The sequence below is a fragment of the Chinchilla lanigera genome, unplaced genomic scaffold, assembly GCF_000276665.1.
Source record: "Chinchilla lanigera isolate Chin_1 unplaced genomic scaffold, ChiLan1.0 scaffold00065, whole genome shotgun sequence".
In the NCBI taxonomy this organism is placed as follows: domain Eukaryota; kingdom Metazoa; phylum Chordata; class Mammalia; order Rodentia; family Chinchillidae; genus Chinchilla; species Chinchilla lanigera.
In genome coordinates this window covers 4866618-4888003 of record NW_004955466.1, presented here as the reverse complement: position 1 = coordinate 4888003, position 21386 = coordinate 4866618, and the positions used below count along the sequence as shown (strand labels likewise).

At 47.3% G+C, this 21386-nt stretch overlaps 1 protein-coding gene across 2 annotated transcripts in view; it reads left to right on the top strand.

The window, feature by feature from the left end:
* The window catches only part of Fntb (farnesyltransferase, CAAX box, beta), an 81620-nt gene that overhangs the window by 52244 nt on the left and 7990 nt on the right, over positions 1-21386 (top strand). For both annotated transcript variants that reach the window (XM_013521891.1, XM_005399112.2), the window contains 4 exons: positions 6156-6285; positions 9064-9196; positions 15838-15949; positions 16797-16911. In XM_013521891.1, the coding sequence (XP_013377345.1) occupies positions 6156-6285; positions 9064-9196; positions 15838-15949; positions 16797-16911 (490 nt within the window). The remainder of the gene's footprint in view (positions 1-6155; positions 6286-9063; positions 9197-15837; positions 15950-16796; positions 16912-21386) is intronic.

Genomic DNA, 21386 nt, shown 5'->3' with positions numbered 1-21386 from the left:
AGAGAGAAAGAGAAAGAAGGGGAGAGGTAGAGAGGGAAGGAGGGAGGGAGAAAGGGAGAAAACAAGAGGCATGGTAGGTACATATGTACTGTTTCTTAAATTTTTATTTTACCAAAATAGTTATCACTATGTAACTACAACTTATATAACTTACACGGAAACCACATGATCTACTATGATGATATTTATTTTTTTATAACCTTCGTTTTCCTTGACTTAATATCCATGCCATGAACATATACATCATGAATTCACTCCCAGTTCTGTGCCTGCCAGCACGGGAAAGTTATTCTCCACACAAGCCCCTCTGTGATCTTGCTTCTTCTGTGTGTGTATTTGTGTGTGTGCCTTCTGGGTCATCCCTCTTGCAGCCCTCTGCCCCACTTTAGCCTGGACAGATTGTTCTCAGCTTGCTGCTCAGTGGGCATCCCGAAGCTTCTGTTCATCCCGAAATTCACTTCCTTTGCCCGCTTGGTTGAAGCCCTGTCCTTTGGCTTGGGTATGCTTGGTTGGTTTGGTTGGGTTTACTTGCTCATTTTAATGAGGCGTGTGCTGAACTCTTATGGGTCCTAACCAAGGGCACCTGGAAGAGAGATTTTTAAGATCTTGTCTATGTCTTGATTCTGCTCATAGAACCTGCAAGATAATTTATTTAGAGATTTCCAAGTTGGAAATGGTATAAACGATTCCTTCTGCATCGTGTAAGTGTTGTTCTGTTACCTCTGGCTTCCGGTGTGGTCACTACTAAGGCGGATGAACATGATAACCAGTGCTTCCCGAGGGCTCGGCAGTCATGTGGCTGTAGTGTGGAGACCGAGTTAGGCACTCCTTGGATTTTGTTTTTCAGTATACTTTCCATTTCTCAGCTGGGATTTCCCATCTCTTCCTTCATTACAAGTGTAATGCTCCTAACTGTGGCAAACATTTAATCACATGTGCTTTCAAACCCTTGTCCAGGTCCCTTCGAGTGGCTGCTCACACTTCCCTGCTGTGTGTCTGTGAGTAGTTGGGGTTGCACCCGGGCACGGGCTGGTGTATCATGGAGACTCCGTCCCACTAGAACGCAGGTTGCCGGAAGAGGGGGACGCCTGTGTGCGAACGTGCTGACGACAGGCTGCGCGCCTCGCTGCCGGTGGCGGCCAGCGCCTCTGACCACAGATCAGTTTGGGTCGAAGCTGCTCCTCGTACGCAGATTTCAGGAGTCAGGTCGAAACTCAGACTGAGTTTAAAGGCAGCATTTGGGCTTTTCCTTCCCTTTCTGGAATCTTCCTCACTTTCTGGCAGCCTCTTTCTTATGGACAGTTGGCTCTCTATTAGAGTTCTAGCTGCCCGCCCCTGACCGGTGACCCAGCCTGCAGTTGCCACTGCCCGGGCTACTGTAACCATCCTCAGGGCGAGCAGAGCATGGGAAAATGGAGTCAGGAGAGAGGAACTGGCTCCCTGCTGTTGTCCGCTCTGCGTTCAAATCTCCACTGGACTCAGCGTACAGCTCTGTGTAGCTACAAGCGGCCCTCTGGAAGCTGCTTCCTGTTACGTCCAGAGTGTGCAGCCCCAGTCTGCGGCAGGACTGACTTGCCGGCACCCTGTGGCGTGGAAGCCTGGCCGCCAGGCTGAATCCCAGTTTTGCCATTAGTTACTAGTTTTGTGCCTTGGAGGCTACCGAACTTTGTCATGTTGTAGTTTCCTTGTATGTCAGGTGGTTGAATATTGAATTTTATATAAAGCTGAAATATAAAGAAATCAAGTGGAGCTGGGACGATGGCACACTCCTATAATGCTAGCACTGGGGAGGCTGAGGCAGGAGGATGCAGAGTTGAGTTTGAGGCCAGCCTGAGCTATATAGCAAGACCCTGGGTTTGAGAGAGGGGGAAGAGAGGAGAGAGGAAGGGAAGGGAAATGGAGTCGGGGAGGCATGTACATGGAGGTGTTGCCGGTAGATTTACCTATGATCATAACCGCTGTGCTATGCTGCCCACCTGGGCTGGGGAGGGTTTCTCTATTAAGTGATTTTCTCTTAACCCGCCCCTGTTCCAGCTCTCATGATTTTGTTAGTTCCTGTCTGCTTTCACATCCTCTCTACTCCTTTTACTCTCTGCCTGTCTCACTTTTTAGATTCTTTACTTTCATTTTACGGGGCTCTTACATTCAGTCCAATTCTGTGTAGCTAGAAGAGGCTCCCAAAGAATTTTACTAAATGAAAGAAGCAGTGTGCAGAAGCATGTGTATTATATGCTCCTATGTGTGTAGAAACAAAGGGAGAGCGGGACGTGTATATGTGTATTGTGTGTGTGTGCGCGTGCGTGCGTGCGTGCATGCATGAGAGGAGACTGGAAGGCAGAGCAGTGTTTCCGCTTCCTTTCTGTCCTTCCTGGAGGTCCTGCCAGCTTCTGGGTGGGGGCTGCTCACTTACTCAGCTGGACCACGCAGCAGTGTGAGACTGACACGCCGTAGGGCGGGAGACTGAGGCAAACACTTAGAGCTGCTGGAAGTAAAGTTCTGCGGTGTCACATGAAAGTCTCCTTAGACAATTTAGGGCTGGAGATGTGCGTTAGTAGAGCTCTTGCCTAGCATGTGCAAGGCCCTGGGTTTAATCCCCAGCACTGCCCCCAAAAAGCAAATTTATTTCACAAATAACTTGTCTGTTAAAAGCATTGAAAAAAAAAAATCTAAATAACTTGTAGTACCAGGAGATACGCTCTTTTGATGTATATTCCTCCAGAATTCTGAGGATGAAATCGCACCATGTATAGTCATTTTATACCATCACTCATGTAATAAATGGAACATCTTTAAATATACTTTTGTAGCATCATTTTAAATAACTGGGTAGTAAGCTGTTGCATAGGTGTCTTATAAGTTATACAGCTAGACCCCTACTTTTAAGTGTTTAAGTTGGTCTAACATTTTGCTGCTGTAAATGGGAAGATACCAAACATGCTTAGAGTCTGATTTTTTGACATATTCGTAGTTATTTTTTAAGATTAATTTGTAGAAATGGCCCTTTCTTGCTGGGCCAGAGATTGTGCCTGTTATTTTGTTTTTGTTTTTTGCCATGCTAGGGATGGAACCCAGGGCCTTTCATGTGCTGAACAAGGGCTTTACCACTGAGCTACAGCACCAGCCCAGTATTTTTTTATGCACGTTTTTATGCCTAGAAAATATACTTTTTTTCTTTCTTTTTTTGGTACAGGGAATTGGACTCAGGACCTTGCACTTGCCAGGCAAGTGCTTATGCCACTGAGCTATATCCCTGGCGAAAATATACTCTTAATAGATAGTCTAACCTCCAATAGTAATTATACTAATCATAAATAGTTTGAACATATAAGATATTCCCACTTTAAAAGATAACGTTTAGTTTTGAACAGTTATAAGCTGGGTACAGTGGCACATGCCTGTGCTCCTAGCTACTTGGGAGGCTGAAATAGGAAGATGACTTGAGCCTTCAAGTTTGACATCACCCTGGGCAATGTAGCAAGACCTCATATAAAAGATACACGTATTTCTGAATAGTTATAAAAACATATATGTTCATTATAGAAACTGTGAAAACAGAGAGCTGGAGGTGTGGCCCAGTGGGAGAGCACTTGGCTCCCATATAGGCCCTGGTTAGATCTCCCCAGGACCAGGGAAGTGTTAGATGAAAACAAGAAAATGAAAAGGATTTTTAGTAATAGACCTTGTACTGATTTAGTATGATGCTGGCTATTGGTTTGTCATAGATAGCTTTTATCAGATGGAGATAAAAACCATTTATTCCAATTATATGTAGTGTTTTTATCATGAATGGGTATGGGATTTTCTAAACACATTTTCTGCATTGATTGAGATGATCATATGTTTTTTGTCCTTGGCTCTGTTAATATGGTGTATTATATTTATTAATTTGCATATATAGAACCATATTTGCGTCCCTACTTGGCCATGATGTATAATCTTTTTGATGATTTGCTACATTCCATTTGCCGGTATCTTATTGAGGACTTTTTCATCAATGTTCTTTAAGGAGATTGGCCTGTAGATCACTTCTCTGGTTTTGTGTCAGATAATGCTTGCTTCCAGGATTGACTTTTAGTATTGCTTCCCTTTTATTAATGAGCTGGAGGAGTAGTGGCATTAGGTCTTCTCTAAATTTCTTGTACAATTTAGTCAGCACTGAATCCATTAGGGCCTGAGCTTCTCTTTGTTGGTAGGTTTCTAATTACATCTTCAATTTCATTGACTAGCCAGGCGTGGTGGCACACGCCTGTAATCCTTGCATTCGGGAGGCTGAGGCAGGAGGATCGTTGTGAGTTTGAGACTGGGCTACAAAGTGAGCTCAAGGCCAGCCTGAACTGCACAGTGAGACCCTGTCTCAAAAAAAGACAAAAAAACAAAAACAATTTCATTGACTAATATTGGTTTATTTAGAATTTTTGTGTCTTTTGGATTCAGCTTTGGTAATTCATATGTATCTAGGAATCTGTCCATTTCTTCTGTTTTTCATCTTATTAGAATACAGGTTCTCGAAGTAGGTTTTGATGATCTTCTAGATTTCTGCAGGATCTGTTGTGATCTTACCCTTTTCATTCCCAACTGCATGGATTTGAGTCTTCTTTTTTCCTTTTTTGATAAGGTTGGATAAGGGTTTGTCCATTTTATCTAATCTTTCAAAGAACCAACTCTTCGAATCATTGATCCTTTGCATTGTTTCTTAGTCTCCACTGAGTTAATTTCTGTTCTGCTCTTTATAATTTCTTCCCTCTTACGAGGTTTGGGCTTCACTTGCTCTTTCTTCTTTAGAAGCTTGAGATTGTTCATTTGAGCTTGCTCTGTTTTTCTGATATGAGACTTTATCACTTTAAATTGTCCTTGTAGGACGGCTTTCCCTATGTTCCATAAGTCCTGGTATGTAGGACTGCTTTCACTGTACTCTATAAGTTCTGGCATTATTGTTTAATTGTAAAAACTCTAATTTCTTCTTTAATTTCATCTGTGACCCATTGGTTGTTCAGGAGGTGCTATTTAATTTCCATGTGTTTATGAAGTTCTTGTGATTTCTTTTGCCATTGATTTCCAACTTTATTGCACTATGGTCTGATAATATGCATGGGATAATTTTAATTCCCTTGCATTTACTTAAGCATGTTCTGTGAGCTGGTGTGTGGTCTGTTTTGCAGAATACCTCATGTGCAGCTGAGAAAAATATGTATTCTGATGTTGTGGGGTGAAACACTGTAGACATCTATTAAGTTCCTTTGTTCAAAAGTTTGGTTCAGTTCTGATATTTCATCATAGATTTTTTTAGTCTATTTGTGACAGTGGGGTATTGAGGTCCCTTATTACAATTGTGATATGCTTATTTGATTTTTCATATCTGTTAATATTTGTTTTATACAGTTGGGTACACTAGTATTTGGTGCATCTATATTTATGATTGTTATCTCTTCCTCTTGCATTGTTTCCTTTACAAGGATGTAGTGACCTTCTTTGTCTCTCTTTGTCAATCTTGGCTTGAAATCCATTTTGTCTGCAAATAGAACAGCTACCCCTGCTTCATTCCAGATTCCTGTTACATGGGGTATTTTCCATTCTCTGACTTTCAGTGTATGAATTTCTTTTTGAATTAAATGTGTTTCGTATATGCAGTAGACCTTGTACCCAAAGATAACAAAAATCAACATTTACTTATTTATTTATTTATTTTTGGTCTTTGAGATAGGGTCTCGCCATGCAGTTCAGGCTGGCCTTGAGCTCACTTTGTAGCCCAGGCTGTTCTCGGACTCGCAACGATCCTCCTGCCCCAGCCTCCCGAGTGCTGGGATTACAAGCCTGCGCCACCATGGCCGGCAATTCAACATTTATTTTTGAACTTTACTATAACCTGGTTGTTAAGCTACATACAGGATTTTATAACATTTTCCCAAAGAGTAATAATTTGAAATACTATATTTCTTATTCAAGTATACTGTTTCTAAATTTCTAGGGTTTTTAAAATTTATTTTGCTTTTTAAGAAAAGGCATCTCCAAAAGTTAGTATCAGCATCCTTCCTTCACGGTGCTGACAGGTTCTGCCTCACCCAGCGACTCCTTCTTTTCCCTGGATGTGGAGGGTAGGGACGCTTTGTGTGCCCCATTCCCTGGGCCACTCAGTCTGCTTCTCAACCCCTCTTTAGGTGTCAGAACTGGGAAGGTGGCATTGGGGGGGTCCCGGGTATGGAAGCGCATGGTGGCTACACTTTCTGCGGCCTGGCTGCACTGGTGATCCTCAAGAAGGAATACTACTTGAACTTGAAGAGCTTATTGGTAAGTGTCTCTTGAGCCATTTACTGCTTGGGCTTGGGTCCTGATGCGGGCTTCTGATCTGGGGAGTTCTGGCCATGGAAGGCATCACTGAGTTCTAGGCTTGAGCTCATGCACTTCAACCCCTGGAATGCACGAAAGATATGGGTGCTGGGTTCTGAGCTGCAACCCTGTGCAGGGGGGGCGGGGGGCTCTGTATGAGGCACAGCTGCTCTCAGTCTCGGCTCTCTCCTTCCCACTTTTCTTTCTGCCTGTGTCGAGTTTTCTGCGTAGTGTGCTAGGCGGTCTCCAGAGCCTCTTGAGTGCTGTGGACATTTGGAATGGGCCAGAATACCTTTCTCCCGCTTCTAGGAAAAGTATAGCTCGGCCTATTAGGATTTGAGGCTTCTCTGTGTCACAGGAAGAATATCCTAAGAGAAGAAGTTGTGAGAGGAGCTCTGAAGCATTTTGAAATGAAGCTTTCGTTGCTCCTGTGAATAATTAGTCCCTCCACTCAAGTGAGTTCTGTAGGCAAAGCTGAGCAGCTTCAAGGAGGCCCTCGACCGTAGCTTAGTGCTCAGGGGAGGGCTGGTGCACAGGCAGAACGCAGCCACCGCCGAGGTTTCCCCTCTTGTCTCTGGGCGGCAGGAGCTGTACCCCGTGACCTCACAGTAGAGCAGCTCTCCGAGTCCAGGTGCCAGGCACCCAGTGTGGACCCATCAGGAGCGTGTCAGAGGGCTCTGTGAGGCGCTGTGAGGTATAACGAGCACTATCCCGCCCCCGTCCTCAGGAAGCCTCCACACCGTACTCCGCTGGAAGCTTCTCGAAGCCATGGCGGTTGATGCTGAACTGAGCAGCTTTGCACACTGTTTATGAGACAAAGGTGAAGCGTAAAAGCCCATGTCTCAGGCAGGAAGAAGCGTACAATTTGTGCTTGCCACTTTATGAAATTATAACCACAGTTTTCTAGGTTTGAACCCTGCCTCTGCTACTTCTTAGCCAAGTGACTTGGAGCAAACTGACAGCCGATTTAGATTCGCATTTTTCCCTTCTGGTAGGAATGACAATCTATATTCTTTGTAAGTTAGAGGAAAGAACATTTATAAGCAGCCTGACACATAGTAGGTACTCTGTAAGTGTTCACATCCCTCCACCCCAAACTCCTGGCTCCCTTCCATTTGCTTTGGGAGAACAGTCCCTGTATCTGAAGGATCTAATGAATTCGTATAGCCTAGGGGAACAGAACCAAGGCATGGGCTCAGGTACTGAAAAACAGTTGGTCCGGCTTGAGAACAGACAACAGGGAAGAACGAATTGCCCTGTAGTGCCTGCTTTCTGTCCCTGAGTGAGCTAAGCCTACTCCCCTTAATTGGCTTTGTTCCTAAACCACTAGCTCGTCCTGACCAACTGGAAATGTGTTGCTTACCTGAACCTGCAGTCCGGCATTTTTGGTTTTTTTTTTAATCTTAAGAATTTGGGATTGTTGGAGCCAGGTATCTTGGCACAAGCATTTAATCCCAGCACTAGAGAGGCTGAGGCAGGAGGATCACTAGTTGGAGGCCAGCCTGGGCTATATAGCAAGACCTTATCTCAGAAATAAAAAAAAAAAAGGAACAAAGATTTTGGGATTGTGACTCCCTATGGGTGACTATTGCAAAGAACAGGGAAATAATACTGTGGAGGGCGGGCTGGACCCCTCTCCAGAGCACCTCCGGTCTGCTTTCAGAGCTCAGTCTAGGAAGACTTCAGGCCCAGTCGCCTCCTCTCAGTTTGGTAAGGTGGCTCTGCACACCAGGGCTGGGCCTTGGACTCCTTGGAGACTGGGGAGGGAAACGGATGTGATATCTACTCAGCAGATTGGTTCTGCTCATTTCTAGGAAACAAAGTATGGCTATGTTGATCTTAAGGGTAAAGTATGTAGCAAACTTGGAGATAAGTGAGGAATGGTGTCATGTGTGACTGCTGGGTGACATCACGTATCAGTTTATAGCTTCAGAGTGAAAGATTTCCTTCTGTCTGCCTACCAGGTTCTTCTGGAGAAGTGAGGCTAGACTGGGTGGTCATCGCTTGGCAATCAGGACAGATGGCTTCTGCCTCCAGTCCTGCTGGGGACTCGCTAAGAGACCAGGGCTAGCTGGGTATGGTCACACACGCTTGTAATCTTAGCTGAGGGAGGCTGAGGCAGGAAGGTTGCAAGTTCAAGTCGATCCTTGCCACCTTAGCAATTTAGTGAGAACCTGTTTCAATAGTAAAGAATTAAAAGGACTGAGGTGGTAACTTGGGGGTAGTACACACCCTGGGATTGATCTCATTTACCACCACCACACCAAAAAAAGTTTTGAAAAGAAGAAACCTGAGATGAATGTCTTTATATAAAGTAGAACAGTTTGAAATAGTAAGATCTGATGTGCCACAAAAATTCCATTTACCTGCTTTGAATAAACTTCCCTGAGCAGAAGTAATGAGACAGGGTGGCCAGACCCGGCGCAGAGGCCCCGTCAGCGTGTTTAGGAGCTGCCTTCTCAGACCAGTGTGGTCTCTCTGCTGTCCACCCCCGCGCCGGGTGGGAACTGAGGAAGGGGTTGTGCGTCGGGCCCCGGGCAGAGATCGGTGCTGGTTGTCTCAAAAGAGTCAGTTCAAAGAGCTACAGCGGGTGGGGAGGAAGGAAGGAAGCCAGAGTCCCAAACCCCAGGGCCAAGAAGCCCTATGCCGGAGCCTCCTCCACCCGCTGGCCTGAGGGCCCTGTCCTGCGGAGTGTGTGTGTCTGCCTCACGGCTGCCCCTCTGTCCACCCTGTTCTCAGCACTGGGTAACGAGCCGGCAGATGCGATTCGAAGGTGGATTCCAGGGCCGCTGCAACAAGCTGGTGGACGGCTGCTACTCCTTCTGGCAGGCCGGGCTCCTGACGCTGCTCCACCGCGCACTGCACGCTCAAGGTGAGCCGGGCCGCGTTAGCTGGGGTGGGGAAGCCGGGGTGGCTGCCTGTTTGAGGGGTTGCAATGACATCTGTCTATCCTAGATACTGAGTGCTTGGTGTGGAACCTCCTGCCTTGGGACATGCATGTGCTGACTAGGTTAGTTCCGGTGCCTTCCACACGGTCGTTGCTTCCTGGAACTGGCTGGGCAGGGCAGGCTCCCTTTTATGCAGAGGTAGCAGCCAGTCCTGTCCTGGGCCCTGCTGACGGCCGCCTCGGCTGGGCGTGAAGCTTCCGACACAACCGCATTTGGTCACATGCAGCTGCAGACCCCCACTGTGCACGTGATCACAGCAGTGACCAGAAGCACAGTGGGTTGTATAAGGAGGCGCAGAACCAGAACTCTCGGGGGAAATGGCCCCCAGGCCCGGCTGGTAGCTGTCACTGTCGGAAACGTTTCGTTTTAAGTTCACTGAACCATCCCGATGCAAGTTTGTTCCTCTCGCACCACTGGGCTGGAGAAATGCACATGCTTTTTTTGTGGGGTGACAGAGGGGGATGCAAAACCCAAACAGAGCCGAAGGTCTGAGAACATTCCTCTTTTGCTCTGGGAACCCGGGGCTGCCTACTGGCTCCGGCGGCCTCGCGCTTGCTGGGTGCTAATCTGTTGCTGCAGAGACCCCTTGGCCCGGAGGGAAGCTTCTCTTTCGACTCAGCTGAGTAATTAATTGCTCAAGTGTAAAAGCTGAGATGCTTTTCTTCTGACGCTGCCCTCTTTCCTTCTTGTTTATTCTTTCTGAGGCTCTTTCTTTAGTTTCTTAATTTCACTGGGGTTATTGGATTGTGGCCACTTCAAACTCAGGTAAGCAGAGTTGGTCATCTTCCTCCCCCAGCCTGGGGCCACTGCACTTCAGTCTCAAGACACTCAGGAAATAGTTCCCCGTGCTGTGGAGCCTGCACAGTCTGTGGCTTGACCGCTAACTAGAGGGATGTAAGGGACTCCCAGGAGGCCAGTGTTTCCAAGATAGAATGACAGGGTGTTGGTGACCTCTGCGTTCGGAACTGGTGAGGCCGGGCACCTGGGAAAGCCTCCGTCCTTTACCGTCCTGTCCCTGGCACAGAGGAGAGGCTATAATTCTGCACTTCCCAGGAACTCTAGAGCACCAGACCAGGGGCGCTACATGCCAGAGGCTCCTGGGGAACTGGCCGGCAGTGCGGGTCTCGAAGTCGCCTTCCGTCCCGTTCAGATCTTTGCCTGGGGGTCAGTGCTGCCTGCAGCCTCCGTGCTGGCTTGGTTGCCTGGATCGCCCTTCCTCTTCCTCTTCCTCTTCCCAAAGAGCGAGTTTCTCCAACTTGGAACAGGCCGGACTCTGGGAGGAAGGGGTGTGTTTTGAGCGACTGACCTTGGAGTCCAAAGGAGCTGAAGTGCAAAAACATACTTGCCCTGCACTATGACCCTAGCAAGGTTTCAAAGGATGTGTGTTATCTCATTTTTAGTGAAGATTTGGCATTTTAAAATTAATAGACTCTGAGATGTGAAATTGCAGGTGAAGTGTAGCTTTCTTTTTGGTTTGTACTGTATTTTCTACTTTTTTCTTCAATTGATACATATTTCTAGTGTAAAGAAAAACAACAAAGAAGCCGGGCGTGGTGGCATGTACCTGTAATCCCAGCACTTGGAAGGCTGAGGCAGGACGATTGCTGCAAGTTTGAGGCTACATAGTGAGCTCAGAGCTAGTCAAAACTACATAAGGAGACCGTGTCTCAAAAAAAAGAATAACAACAACAAAGAATATTTTATAGACGAAGGGAAATTCTATAAACCAAACAGCAAGATAGGAAAGATGTTAGTGACAAGATAAAGGACCAATTCACTTGAAAAACATCACACAAATCAGTAAGAAATGGATGAACATCCCAACGGAAAAATGGTTTAATGATCTGAACAGATCTATGCTAGAAAAGAAGCCACTGTTCTTACCACTTTTCCACTGTAACTGTTCCCATACTGGTGGAAGCCGAGACTTCCCAAGCAGTCACAATACGCCGGGGCCTTATTAAGTATTTCACATACATTTTCTCATTTGCATCTCAGAACAGCCCTGTGAAATAGATATTTTGATAGTCCCATTTTACAGATGTGAAAGCAAAGTACATGAGGTGAAGTGACTGGCTTTATAATACCTGACTGCTACCAACAGCAGTTAGCCGGGGGCTGAGTGATGCCAGACCAGCTGGCCTCAGAGCCCTGCCACAGGTAGTTCGGCTTATTGATGGTTAAAGAAATGCCAGGAGAGAAGTGGGACAGTATTCCTTATTACCTGATTGACACAGACTTAAAGCTTGGTATGCTGTGTCAAGCAAAGTGGGAAAACAAGTGTTTTTGTATGGTTGGTGGGGGTGTGTGTAGGCAGGTCAGCTTTTGGAGGGCAGTTTGGAGAGTGTTTGAATTTTAAGGGCACTTAGCTCTTTGAACCCAGCAAGTACATGCCAGGAATTCACCTACAGAGGTCTTGACAAAAGACATGTTTTGAATTAGAGTTCTAATAGCAAACCTAAAATGCCCACCAGAAGGTTAACAGCTAAATAAATCGTGATCCTCTAGACAGCAGCTGCAGTAACTCCATCCATCAGGCCGGTGTGGGAAGTGCTCGCATAAGGTGTGAAAGGCCAGGCCCAGAAAACACATGTGTGCACAGGCTGGTCCACACCTGCTTTTCCTAGAAACACATGCAAAACTCTTCTGTCGAGCTGGGCATGGTGGTGCAGGCCTGTAATCCCAGGACTCTCTGAGGCTGAGGCAAGGAGATCACAGATTTGAGTCCAGGCTGGACAATTTAGCAACCGAGGGAGACCCTATCTCAAAGTAAAAAAGGGCTGAGGACAGAGCTCAGTGGAAAGGCCCTAGGTTCAATCTCCAGTACAAAAGAAAGAAAAAAACAGAAAAACTCCTCGAACAATATCTTTGAGAGGTAGGTAGAAGGTAGAAGAAGGGATATTACTTTGTAAACTGTGCCTTTTTTATGCTTAAAAAAATAGCATTGTACTTGTGGTTCTTAGTACATAAGCAAATATATTTTTAAATTTTTTATTTAAAAAATGTTGGGGGCAAGCATAGCAGCACACATCTTAATCCCAACACACTGGGAGGCTGAGGCAGGAAAACTGCAAATTCAAGCCCAGCCAGGGCAATTTACTTTTTTTTTTTTTGGTACTGGGCATTGAACTCAGGACCTTGCACTTGCCAGGCAGGCGCTTATTTCACTGAGCTAAATCCCCGGCCCCTAGATAATTTAGTTAATTGGTAAGATGCTGTCTCAAACTAAAAAGTAAAAAAAGAAGGACTGGCGATACGGCTCATTTGATTTCAACCTCCCATACCAAAAAGAAATTTTTGTTTTGCTTAATTTCTTAGAGTCCTTAACAGTCAATTTTTATATATTCAAAGCACTCTCAATTTAAATTCCAGCAGGATTTTTTTAATGGTACTGAAGTTTGAATCCCTTCACACTGAGCTATATCCCTAAACTTTTTTTTAATTTTGTATTTTGAAACAAGGTCTTGCTAAATCACCAAGATGGCTGGGAAGCTCGGACAGGGGCTCCTGCTACCTCAGATTCCCCCAGTACTGGGATTACTGCGCACGCTTTGCTCTAGGGGGTTTCTTTGTAAAAGTCTATAAATTGATTCTAAGCTTTTTATGAAGATGAAAAAAACTGTAACAGGTAAGTGCTAGTGCACAGACTACTTGATTTAAAGACTTACTGTGAAGCCACAGTCAAGAGAATGTTGCCTGGCAGTGTGGTGCCCGGCTAGAATCCCAGCACTCTGGGAGGCAGAGGCAGGACGATCGCCCAAGTTCAAGCCCAGGTTGGACAGTTCAGCAATTTAGACCCTGTCTCACAATAAAAACAGGACTGGGAGCCAGGCACAGTGGCACTTACCTGTATCCTAGCCTAGTGGGAGGCTGAGGGGTCTCAAGTTCAAGTCCTACCTGGGCAATTTAGTGAGACTTTGTCTTTAAATAAAAAAGACAAAGACCTGGGGATGTAGCCCAGTGGTAGAGCACCCCTGGGTTAAATCCCTAGTGCCACCAAAGTGTGTGTGTGTGCGCGTGTGCGCTCTCGCGTGCACGCGCGCTAAGGATTAAGCCCAGGGCCACACACATGCCAAGTACGGACACTACCACTGAGCTCCACCCCCAGCTGCAGATACACTTTGAAAATGCTGTGAGTGGGCTGGGACATGGCTCAGCGGTGGGCTGCGTGCCCAGCATGCATGAGGCCCTGGGTTTGATCCCCAGCATCATCCAAAAAAAAAAGGCACATCCTTTTGTGCCTTTCGTGACTTTATTGCTCACAATAAAGAAAAAGGCTTGACGCAGCGCTGAGCCGTTCCCTGACTCGGCCCGTGACCATCGGGAACTCCCTGCCAGAGACGACCTTCCACGTGCTGGAAACAGCAGAGGAGTGCGTACTTACTGATGCTGGAGCGTGCCCAGCGGTCACAGCGTTGCCTCGTTTCTGTGAGCAACGTGAAAGCAGGGCCTGTGGACTGGCGGTCAGGAGACGTGCCTAGGCCTTTCCTCGTCCGTCTGTGAACAGGAGCTACTTGGGGCAGCGCCGGAAAGTTACAGATTGGAACGGTTGGAACGGTTAGGTAAAAAGAGCTTTCAAGTGGAGAATGACCTGACAGTGTGGATCTGTGACTTCAGAAAGAGGCGGTGGAAAGGACTTCAAAGGCTGCTTTCCATCCGTGGTTACCACCCTGTAATCGTATCTCCCACCATATGTGCTGGTGTTCAGATTCAATATTTCTAGCTGGGCATGGTGCTGCAGGCCTGTAATCCCAGCACTCTAAGAGGCTGAGGCAGGAGGATTGCAGGTTTGAGCCCAGCCTGGCCACCTTGGCAACTTAGCAAGACCCTGTCTCAGAATTTTTAAGAAGGGCTGGTGATGTAGTTAGTGTGAAAGCCCGGGTTCAGTCCCTCGTACTATCAAAAAAAAAAAAAACAAAAACAAAAACAAAAAAATCAAAAAACAAGAGCATGAAAACAAAAACAAAAATCAAGATTCCGAAAGGCTCCCTACAGAGTTTATGAACTCTGAGCTCTTAAACATCAATAATGTAAGAAGTAACTGAAGCATGCTAATCCTTTTAATAATAAACATAGAACTTTCTTTTTGGATTCCAACTTTCGACATAGGCTACTTTACCTCACAGTAGTAGTCTTTCATTTGTTATATGGTATGAAATAAAGGTGTATTTCATATAGAATGTTTAATGCAGTTACCCCAAAGTTTAAAAGATATACTTTTTAAAATGACAGCTTTGGGGCCAGGGATGTAGCTCAGCGGCACAGCGCCTGCCCAGCAAGCGCGAGGTCATGAGTTTTTTCCCGGTACCAAAAAAATAATAATAATAATAATAAATAAATAAAATAACAGCTTTGGGCTGGGGATTTAGCTCAGCGGCACAGTGCCTGCCTGGCAAGTGCAAGGTCGTGAGTTCGATTCCTGGTACTGGAAAAAAAATTAAAGATAACAGCTTTGCGGCGATGTAATTTGCATACCCTACAGCTCACCCATTAAAGTATGTAAGTCAGTGGTTTTTTTATGTGTTCATAGAATTGCACTACCATCATCACAATAAGTTTTACATTTTTAATCCCCTCCTGCCAAAACCCATGCCTCATATATATAGTACGTATCTCAGTTCACATAAAAGAGGAAAAAGAAATAGGTATAGCCTGCATTACACACAAAGGGTAAGTATAATAAAAAGCTAGATTAACAAAAATTGGCTATTAGATTTTGGGACAAAGTACATATACTCTCAAAAGGAAATGTAATCGGCAACCAGAAGTTATGAGGAAAAACTCATCCTATTTAGTAGTCAAAGGCTTGCAAATAAATACATACATAAATAAATAAAGATACAATTTTTGCTTACCATTTTCACTCTGTGTGTAGGGAGGGTAGTATTGGAGCTAGATTAAATTCTGGTTTAGCCAGGCATGGTGGTATCCGCCTGTAATCCGAGTACTTGGGAGGCTGAAGCAGGAGGATCACTGAGAGCTTGAGACCAGCCTGGGCTACAAAGTGAGGTCAAGGCCAGCCTGATCTGCATAGCGAGACCTTGTCTCCAAAAAAAAAAAAAAAAAATTCTGGCTTAAAAAAGCGGGAGAGGGCCGGGGTATAGCTCAGTGGCACAAGCGCCTGCCTGGCAAGCGCAAGGTCCTGAGTTCGATTCCCTGTACCAAAAAAAAAAAAAAAAGAAAAGCAGCAGAATGAGCAGAATCCATTGTCCCTGCTGAGTGTTTCCTTATCCGAGGAGTCTGGCTGACCCGTTGGAGCGTGGTCAAAGTGATGCTGGAGGAAATGTCCTCAGGTGTCCAGAGGGAAGTATGACAGTCCCATTCAGGGGCAGACACTGCGTGTGGGGAGAGTGGGGCTGGACAGCTGTCTCCCTGCCCACCACAGGTTAGTGGCGTGGCGAGGCAGGGAACCTCTGCTTTGAACAGCTGCCCCGCCAGGCCCAGGAGAAGGGGTGAGGTGGGAGGGCAGCAGGTGCACCAAGAATGAGTGGAAGGAGAGGCCCAGCCTCTTCCCTCTGTGGGGCAAATGATCTCCGCTGCTTGGCTGACCCTTTGCCCTCCGCAGGCGACCCCGCCCTCGGCATGAGCCGCTGGATGTTCCACCAGCAGGCCCTGCAGGAGTACCTGCTCATGTGCTGCCAGTGTCCCACCGGGGGCCTTCTGGACAAGCCCGGCAAGTGAGTGCTGCGCCCTGGGAGCGAAGGGTGCGGGAGGGCCGGGCACCAGGAGGCCAGGGCGTCCTTGCTGCTGGCTGCCGGGTGCTCCTGGGCACCTCAGGAAGACAGCCTGGGAGCACCCCCAGGGTCCCAGTGGTCCTGCACCTCTGGCTGCTCACCCCCCTCCCCTCTTCCCCAGACAGGTGAACGGACGGCTGGGCTGGTGTCTTTATTGCCCTTTTTACCGGGAAGCAACTTAGGAGCTTGCATTTGTCAGGCAGGCGCTTGTGCCGCTGAGCTATACCCCCATCCCCTCGGCCAGACTGATTTAATTAGAACAGGGCGTGAGCTGGGGTGTAGCCCAGTGGCACAGCACTTGCCCAGCACACGCGAAGCCCTCGGTTCAGTCCCTAGTAACACACACTCTGCTGCTGTGAGGTCAGGGGAAGAAGACTGGCCCAGCAGCTGAGCGGGAAGGAGTGTGGCTCGCTTCCCGACACTGTGGTGTTGTCTGGAGAACTGCGTTAATTTAGCATTAGCACTGCCCCAAGACAGACAGCTGGGAAAGACCAGCTCCTAAGCTACCGTTCCCACGGCTGGGGCAGTGATAGAGTGCCTGCCTGGCCTGTGCGAGGCTCTGGATTTGGTCCCTGGCACCACCAAAATATAGATGAACTGAAGTCCTGCTGTGGGACGGGACCGGAGCACGGGGCTGTGAGACACGCTGTCGGCAAAGGCCATGCCCGCTCCGGCCAGCGGGAGGACAGGGTGGGGCGTGCAGTCCCCGCGCGGGGTCTGGATCCACGGGGCTGCATTTGGGGGCGGGTGGGGAGCAGGGGGGCCCCTCCCAGAGCTGCGTGTCCTCCAGGTCGCGTGACTTCTACCACACCTGCTACTGCCTCAGCGGCCTCTCCATCGCCCAGCACTTCGGCAGCGGAGCCATTCTGCACGACGTGGTGATGGGTGTGCCCGAAAACGCTCTGGTAAGGCGGGTGCGCCCGCAGCGCTCTCTGTGGCACCCCCAGCGCAGAGGGTTGAGCGAGCAGGAAGCCCGCAGAGCCGGCTGTTTCCTGTGGGGACCCTGGGAAGCTGAGGTCCTCGCCCGTCAGTGAGGCTGTGACCTTGGAAGGAGCGCGCCTGGCAAACCCGGGTCCTGGGGGAGTCGGGGTCCCACCTACCTGTTCCTCGGGCAGAGCCTGTGAGTCCCAGCAGGCGGTGAGGGGCTGGTACCATCTCTCCTGGCGGTCTCAGTTAGAAGCCATCTGTTCAGGGAAGGACACGGCCCCCGATGCCTGCCTTGCCCTCGCCCACGACCTGCCACGTTTGTTTGTCATGTGCTTGTGTGCGTCCCTCACAGCACAGCAGGCCCAGGCTCAGGATGGCGCTCAGTAGAGGAGCTCGTGCGTGCCGTGTCCCAGCAAGGTCCTGGTTCCGTCCCCAGCACTGCCAAGGAAGAGCGGTGTCCGCGTCAGCTGTGGTGGTGTAGCACGAGGGAGGTGAAGCGGGAGAACTGCCACAAGTTTGAGGCCAGCCTGGCTGCATAATGAGTTCAAGGCCAGGCCGTACTGCATAGCAAGACCTTTCGGAAAAGAAGAGGTGTCAGAGCCGAGCCTGCTAGTGCAAATGTGTAACGTCAGTACTGTGGGAGGCTGAGGCAGGAAGATCACAAGTTCAAGCCCAACTTGGGCAATTTGGCGACTTAGACCCATGTCAAAATAAAAAATAAAAAGGGCTGGGATGTAGCTCAGTGCGAAGGCTCTGAGTTCAATCCCGAGTACTGGGGAAAAAAAGATGTCCACCCCATGAAGGTAGTATGCTCCTCACTGCAGGCAGCCCCGAAGCAGCCTGGCAGGGGACGCTGTGCGCCTGCGCAGGAGCCCAGGGCGGGCGCCCAGCGGAGCGAGTCCCCGTGGTCACACGCCGGCCTGTGCTAGTCAGTGCTTACCACAGAAACAGATGTAATGTCCAACTGAGGTGAAGACCGGAGCTCCCCCAAAGGCAGAAGCGAGCCTCTCCGTCCGTTTCCGCTTCACAGCATGAGGGCAAGCTGGCTGTGCCCACGCCCCGGAGCCCCAGCAGACCTTCAGGGAAGCCCCTAAGCCCCTCCCAGAACCGTGCTGATCCAGTGGAGCAGGCGTTTCGTGCTCGGGTTGACGCAGTTAACCATCACAGTACATCGCTGTCCTACCAGTTACCCTGCACTGCTTTCCCACCGCACACTGCTCCAGGTTCTTCATTTTCAGTACCCAGCGTCCCCTCGTAGGGATGCGCTCCGGTTGGTTTCCCTGTTATCCTGTTAGCATTTCAGTCGCTTCCGTGTCTTTTATTTTGAGTATGGTGTCTGTTTCCTGGGGCTCACGTGTTAGTGTTTGGAGGAGACCTGCTGGGTTGGTGGGGTCCTTCCAGCACGGTCCCTGAACAGCTCCAGCTCACCCCAGCAGCTGTGCTTCACCGCGGGGAGCACAAGGTGTGTCACTCCTGGCTCTGCCGTCTTCTCCGTTTTCCTTCTGCCCCTGCTACTGGGATCGAATGTACGACCTTCACACTGAGCGACGCCTCCAGCCAGCCCTTTTCTCGTTGAGACAGGGTCTCCCTCAGTGCGCAGGCTGGGCTTGAACTTTCTATTTTGCTATCTCCAAGTCCAAGGATCCTGGGATTACAGGGGTGCACGGCCCTGCTTTTCTTTTGCACTTTCCTAGCGAATTCGAGCATCTTCTCAAATGTTTGTTGGCCATTTGTGTTGTCTGCTGTGAACTGCTACCAGAAGTCCTCAGGTTTGGCTTATTTTCTTACTGATTTGTAATTTCTTTTTTTCCCAGATTTATAATTTTAGCTGTTTTCCCTGTCTTGTTTACATGTGGGGGTTCTCTGTTGTGTTTTTTTGTTTGTTTGTTTGGGGTTTTTTTTGTCCTTTTTGAGACAGGGTCTTGCTATGCAGTTCAAGCTGGCCTTGAGCTCCCTTTGTAGCCCAGGCTGGTCTTGAACTTGCAACGATCCTCCTGCCTCAGCCTCCCGAGTGCTGGGATTACAGGCATGCACCATCACACCCAGCTCTGTGTGTTCTTGACCCTAATTGTCTGTCAGTTACGTACAAGTGGTGGAGATCTTCACTGGTGACTTGTGTTTTTCTTGTTTTCAATGGAGTTTTCTTGTTTGTTTGGTTTTTAAGACAGGGTCTCTGTAGTCCAGACTAACCTCAACTCATGGTGATCCTCCTGCTGCAGCCCCTCGCATGCCGGGATTACAGCACCGTCACACCTGGCTCTTTTTCCTTTTTTTGAGCAGAAGATTTTAATTTTGAACTGACCAAATCTGTTCACCTGTTCTCTGGGTTAGGGTGTTTGTGGGAGCTGAGGGAGTACAAATCTTTCCCTAACATTTTTTAAGGAAGCTCAAACATGTGTTAAACAAATACATTACAAATCATGATGACTGCTGGATATAACAGGAGTAAATGAGCAATGGGAATGTTGTATATTTTCTAAAGTTTTGCTTTTTTCTTTTTTTTTTTTTTTTTTCTGGTATTTTGAGACAGGGTCCTACTATGTAGCCCAGGCTGGCTTTGAACTCACAATGATCCTCTCTCTCAGCCTCCCCAGTGTGCCACTGCCCCTGGCTTTTTTCTTCAAAATTGCCTTAGATATTCTTCCTTCGGCTTTTTCCTGTGAATTGCAAGATTCGCTTATCAAGTTCTTCCACAAAATTTGATGGGAGCTGGGAGTAGTGGTGGGCACCTGTAATCCCAGCAATAGGGAGGCTGAGGCAGGCTGTGAGTTCAAGGCCAGCCTGAACTACATGATGAGACCCTGTCTAAAAAAAAAAAAGAAAAGAAAAAAGAAAGACTGAAGAAAAGAATGGGGTTGCATGTATTCAGACTTAAGGCAGACAGGTAAACAAACCAAAGGAACAGAACAGGCAGTCCAGAAGTGAGAGGGGCTAAAGCAGAGGGATTACAAATTCTACTCCAGCCTGGGTGGTTTAGCAGGTTAGAGACCTTGTCTCGGAAAAAGTATTGGGGATGTAGCTCAGTGTGAAGGCCCTGAATTCAATCCCCAGTGACACAGAATTCAGATGGGAGTTTTTTATTGGAATTGCACTGAATTTTAAATTAATTGGAGCTGGGCATGGTGGTGCACGCCTGTAATCCCAGCACTTAGGAGGCTGAGGCAGAAGAATCACTGCAAGTTCAAGGCCAGCCTGAACTGCATAGTGAGACCCTGTCTCAAAAAGACAAAATACAACTACTGCTACTACTAATAATAATAATTGGAAAGAACTGACTTTTCAACATTAAGGCTTCACATTTGTGAACATAATTTTTTGTTTTTGTTCACATCCTTCAGTATTTTTTAACTTTTTAATAGTACATATTTGTCATACATATTGATCTCATTCATTGTAGGCAGTTTGTACTTGTACATAATATCTTAATTCTTCTTTTTCCCCATTCCCCTCTCCTCTCTTCAATCATTCTTCCCCTCCCCATCTACGAAAGCTTTGTTTCCATTTTTTCCTTCCATTCTCTTTTTTCTCTTTTTCCTTCCTTCCCTTCCCCTTCCCCCTCCCCCCCCATTCCCCTTCCCATCTGAGTGCGTTCTTCCTGCTTCCCAGCACCCATCCCCCGTTATGCTCCTTATGTACCCTTTGGGTTTCTCACACAGGAAATGTGAAATAAACTTTTATGTCTGATTTCTTTCACTTGAGATTATGGTCTTGAGGTGCATCCATTTTCCTACAGATGACTCGAGTGTATCTTTATGGCAGAGTAGTCTCCATTATATATAAATGCTGCATTTTCTTTATCCATTCACCTGTATGGGTATCTGAGCTGCTATAAACATGGGTGCAAATGTCTCACTGTGGTATGATGCTTTTAACTCTTTTAGGAAGTTACCTAGAAGGGGAATCTCTGGGAGAAATGGAACTGCTAGTTTTAGTGCTTTGAGGAATCTCCATACTGATTTCCACAGTAGTTGTACCAGTCTCCACTCCCACCAGCAACAGAAAAGGTTTCCTTTTCCTCCTCACCGACATTTGTTTTTGGTTGATTTCTTGATGGTACCATTCTTTCTGAAGTGAGGTGGAATCTCAGCATTGTTTTAATTTGCATTTCTCTAATGACCAGTGATTTGGGGCATTTTTCATATATTTGTTTGCTGTTTGTACTTCTTCATCTGAGAAGTGTCTATTAATTTTGGATGTCCATTTTGGATTGAGTCTTTCAATATAGAGGCTCTGATTTTTTTTTTTTTTTTGGTTCTTTATATAGTCTAAATATTAGTCCTTTGAAGAATACCTGATACAAATGTTTTCCCATTCTGTGGGTTGTCTCTTCACTCTGTTAGTGGTTTCTTTTGCTGTGCAAAAGGTTTTCAATTTGATGTGTTTCTATTTTTTTGTTTGTTTGTTTGTTTTGTTTTGTTTTGTTTTTCTCCGGTACCGGGAACCGAACTCACGA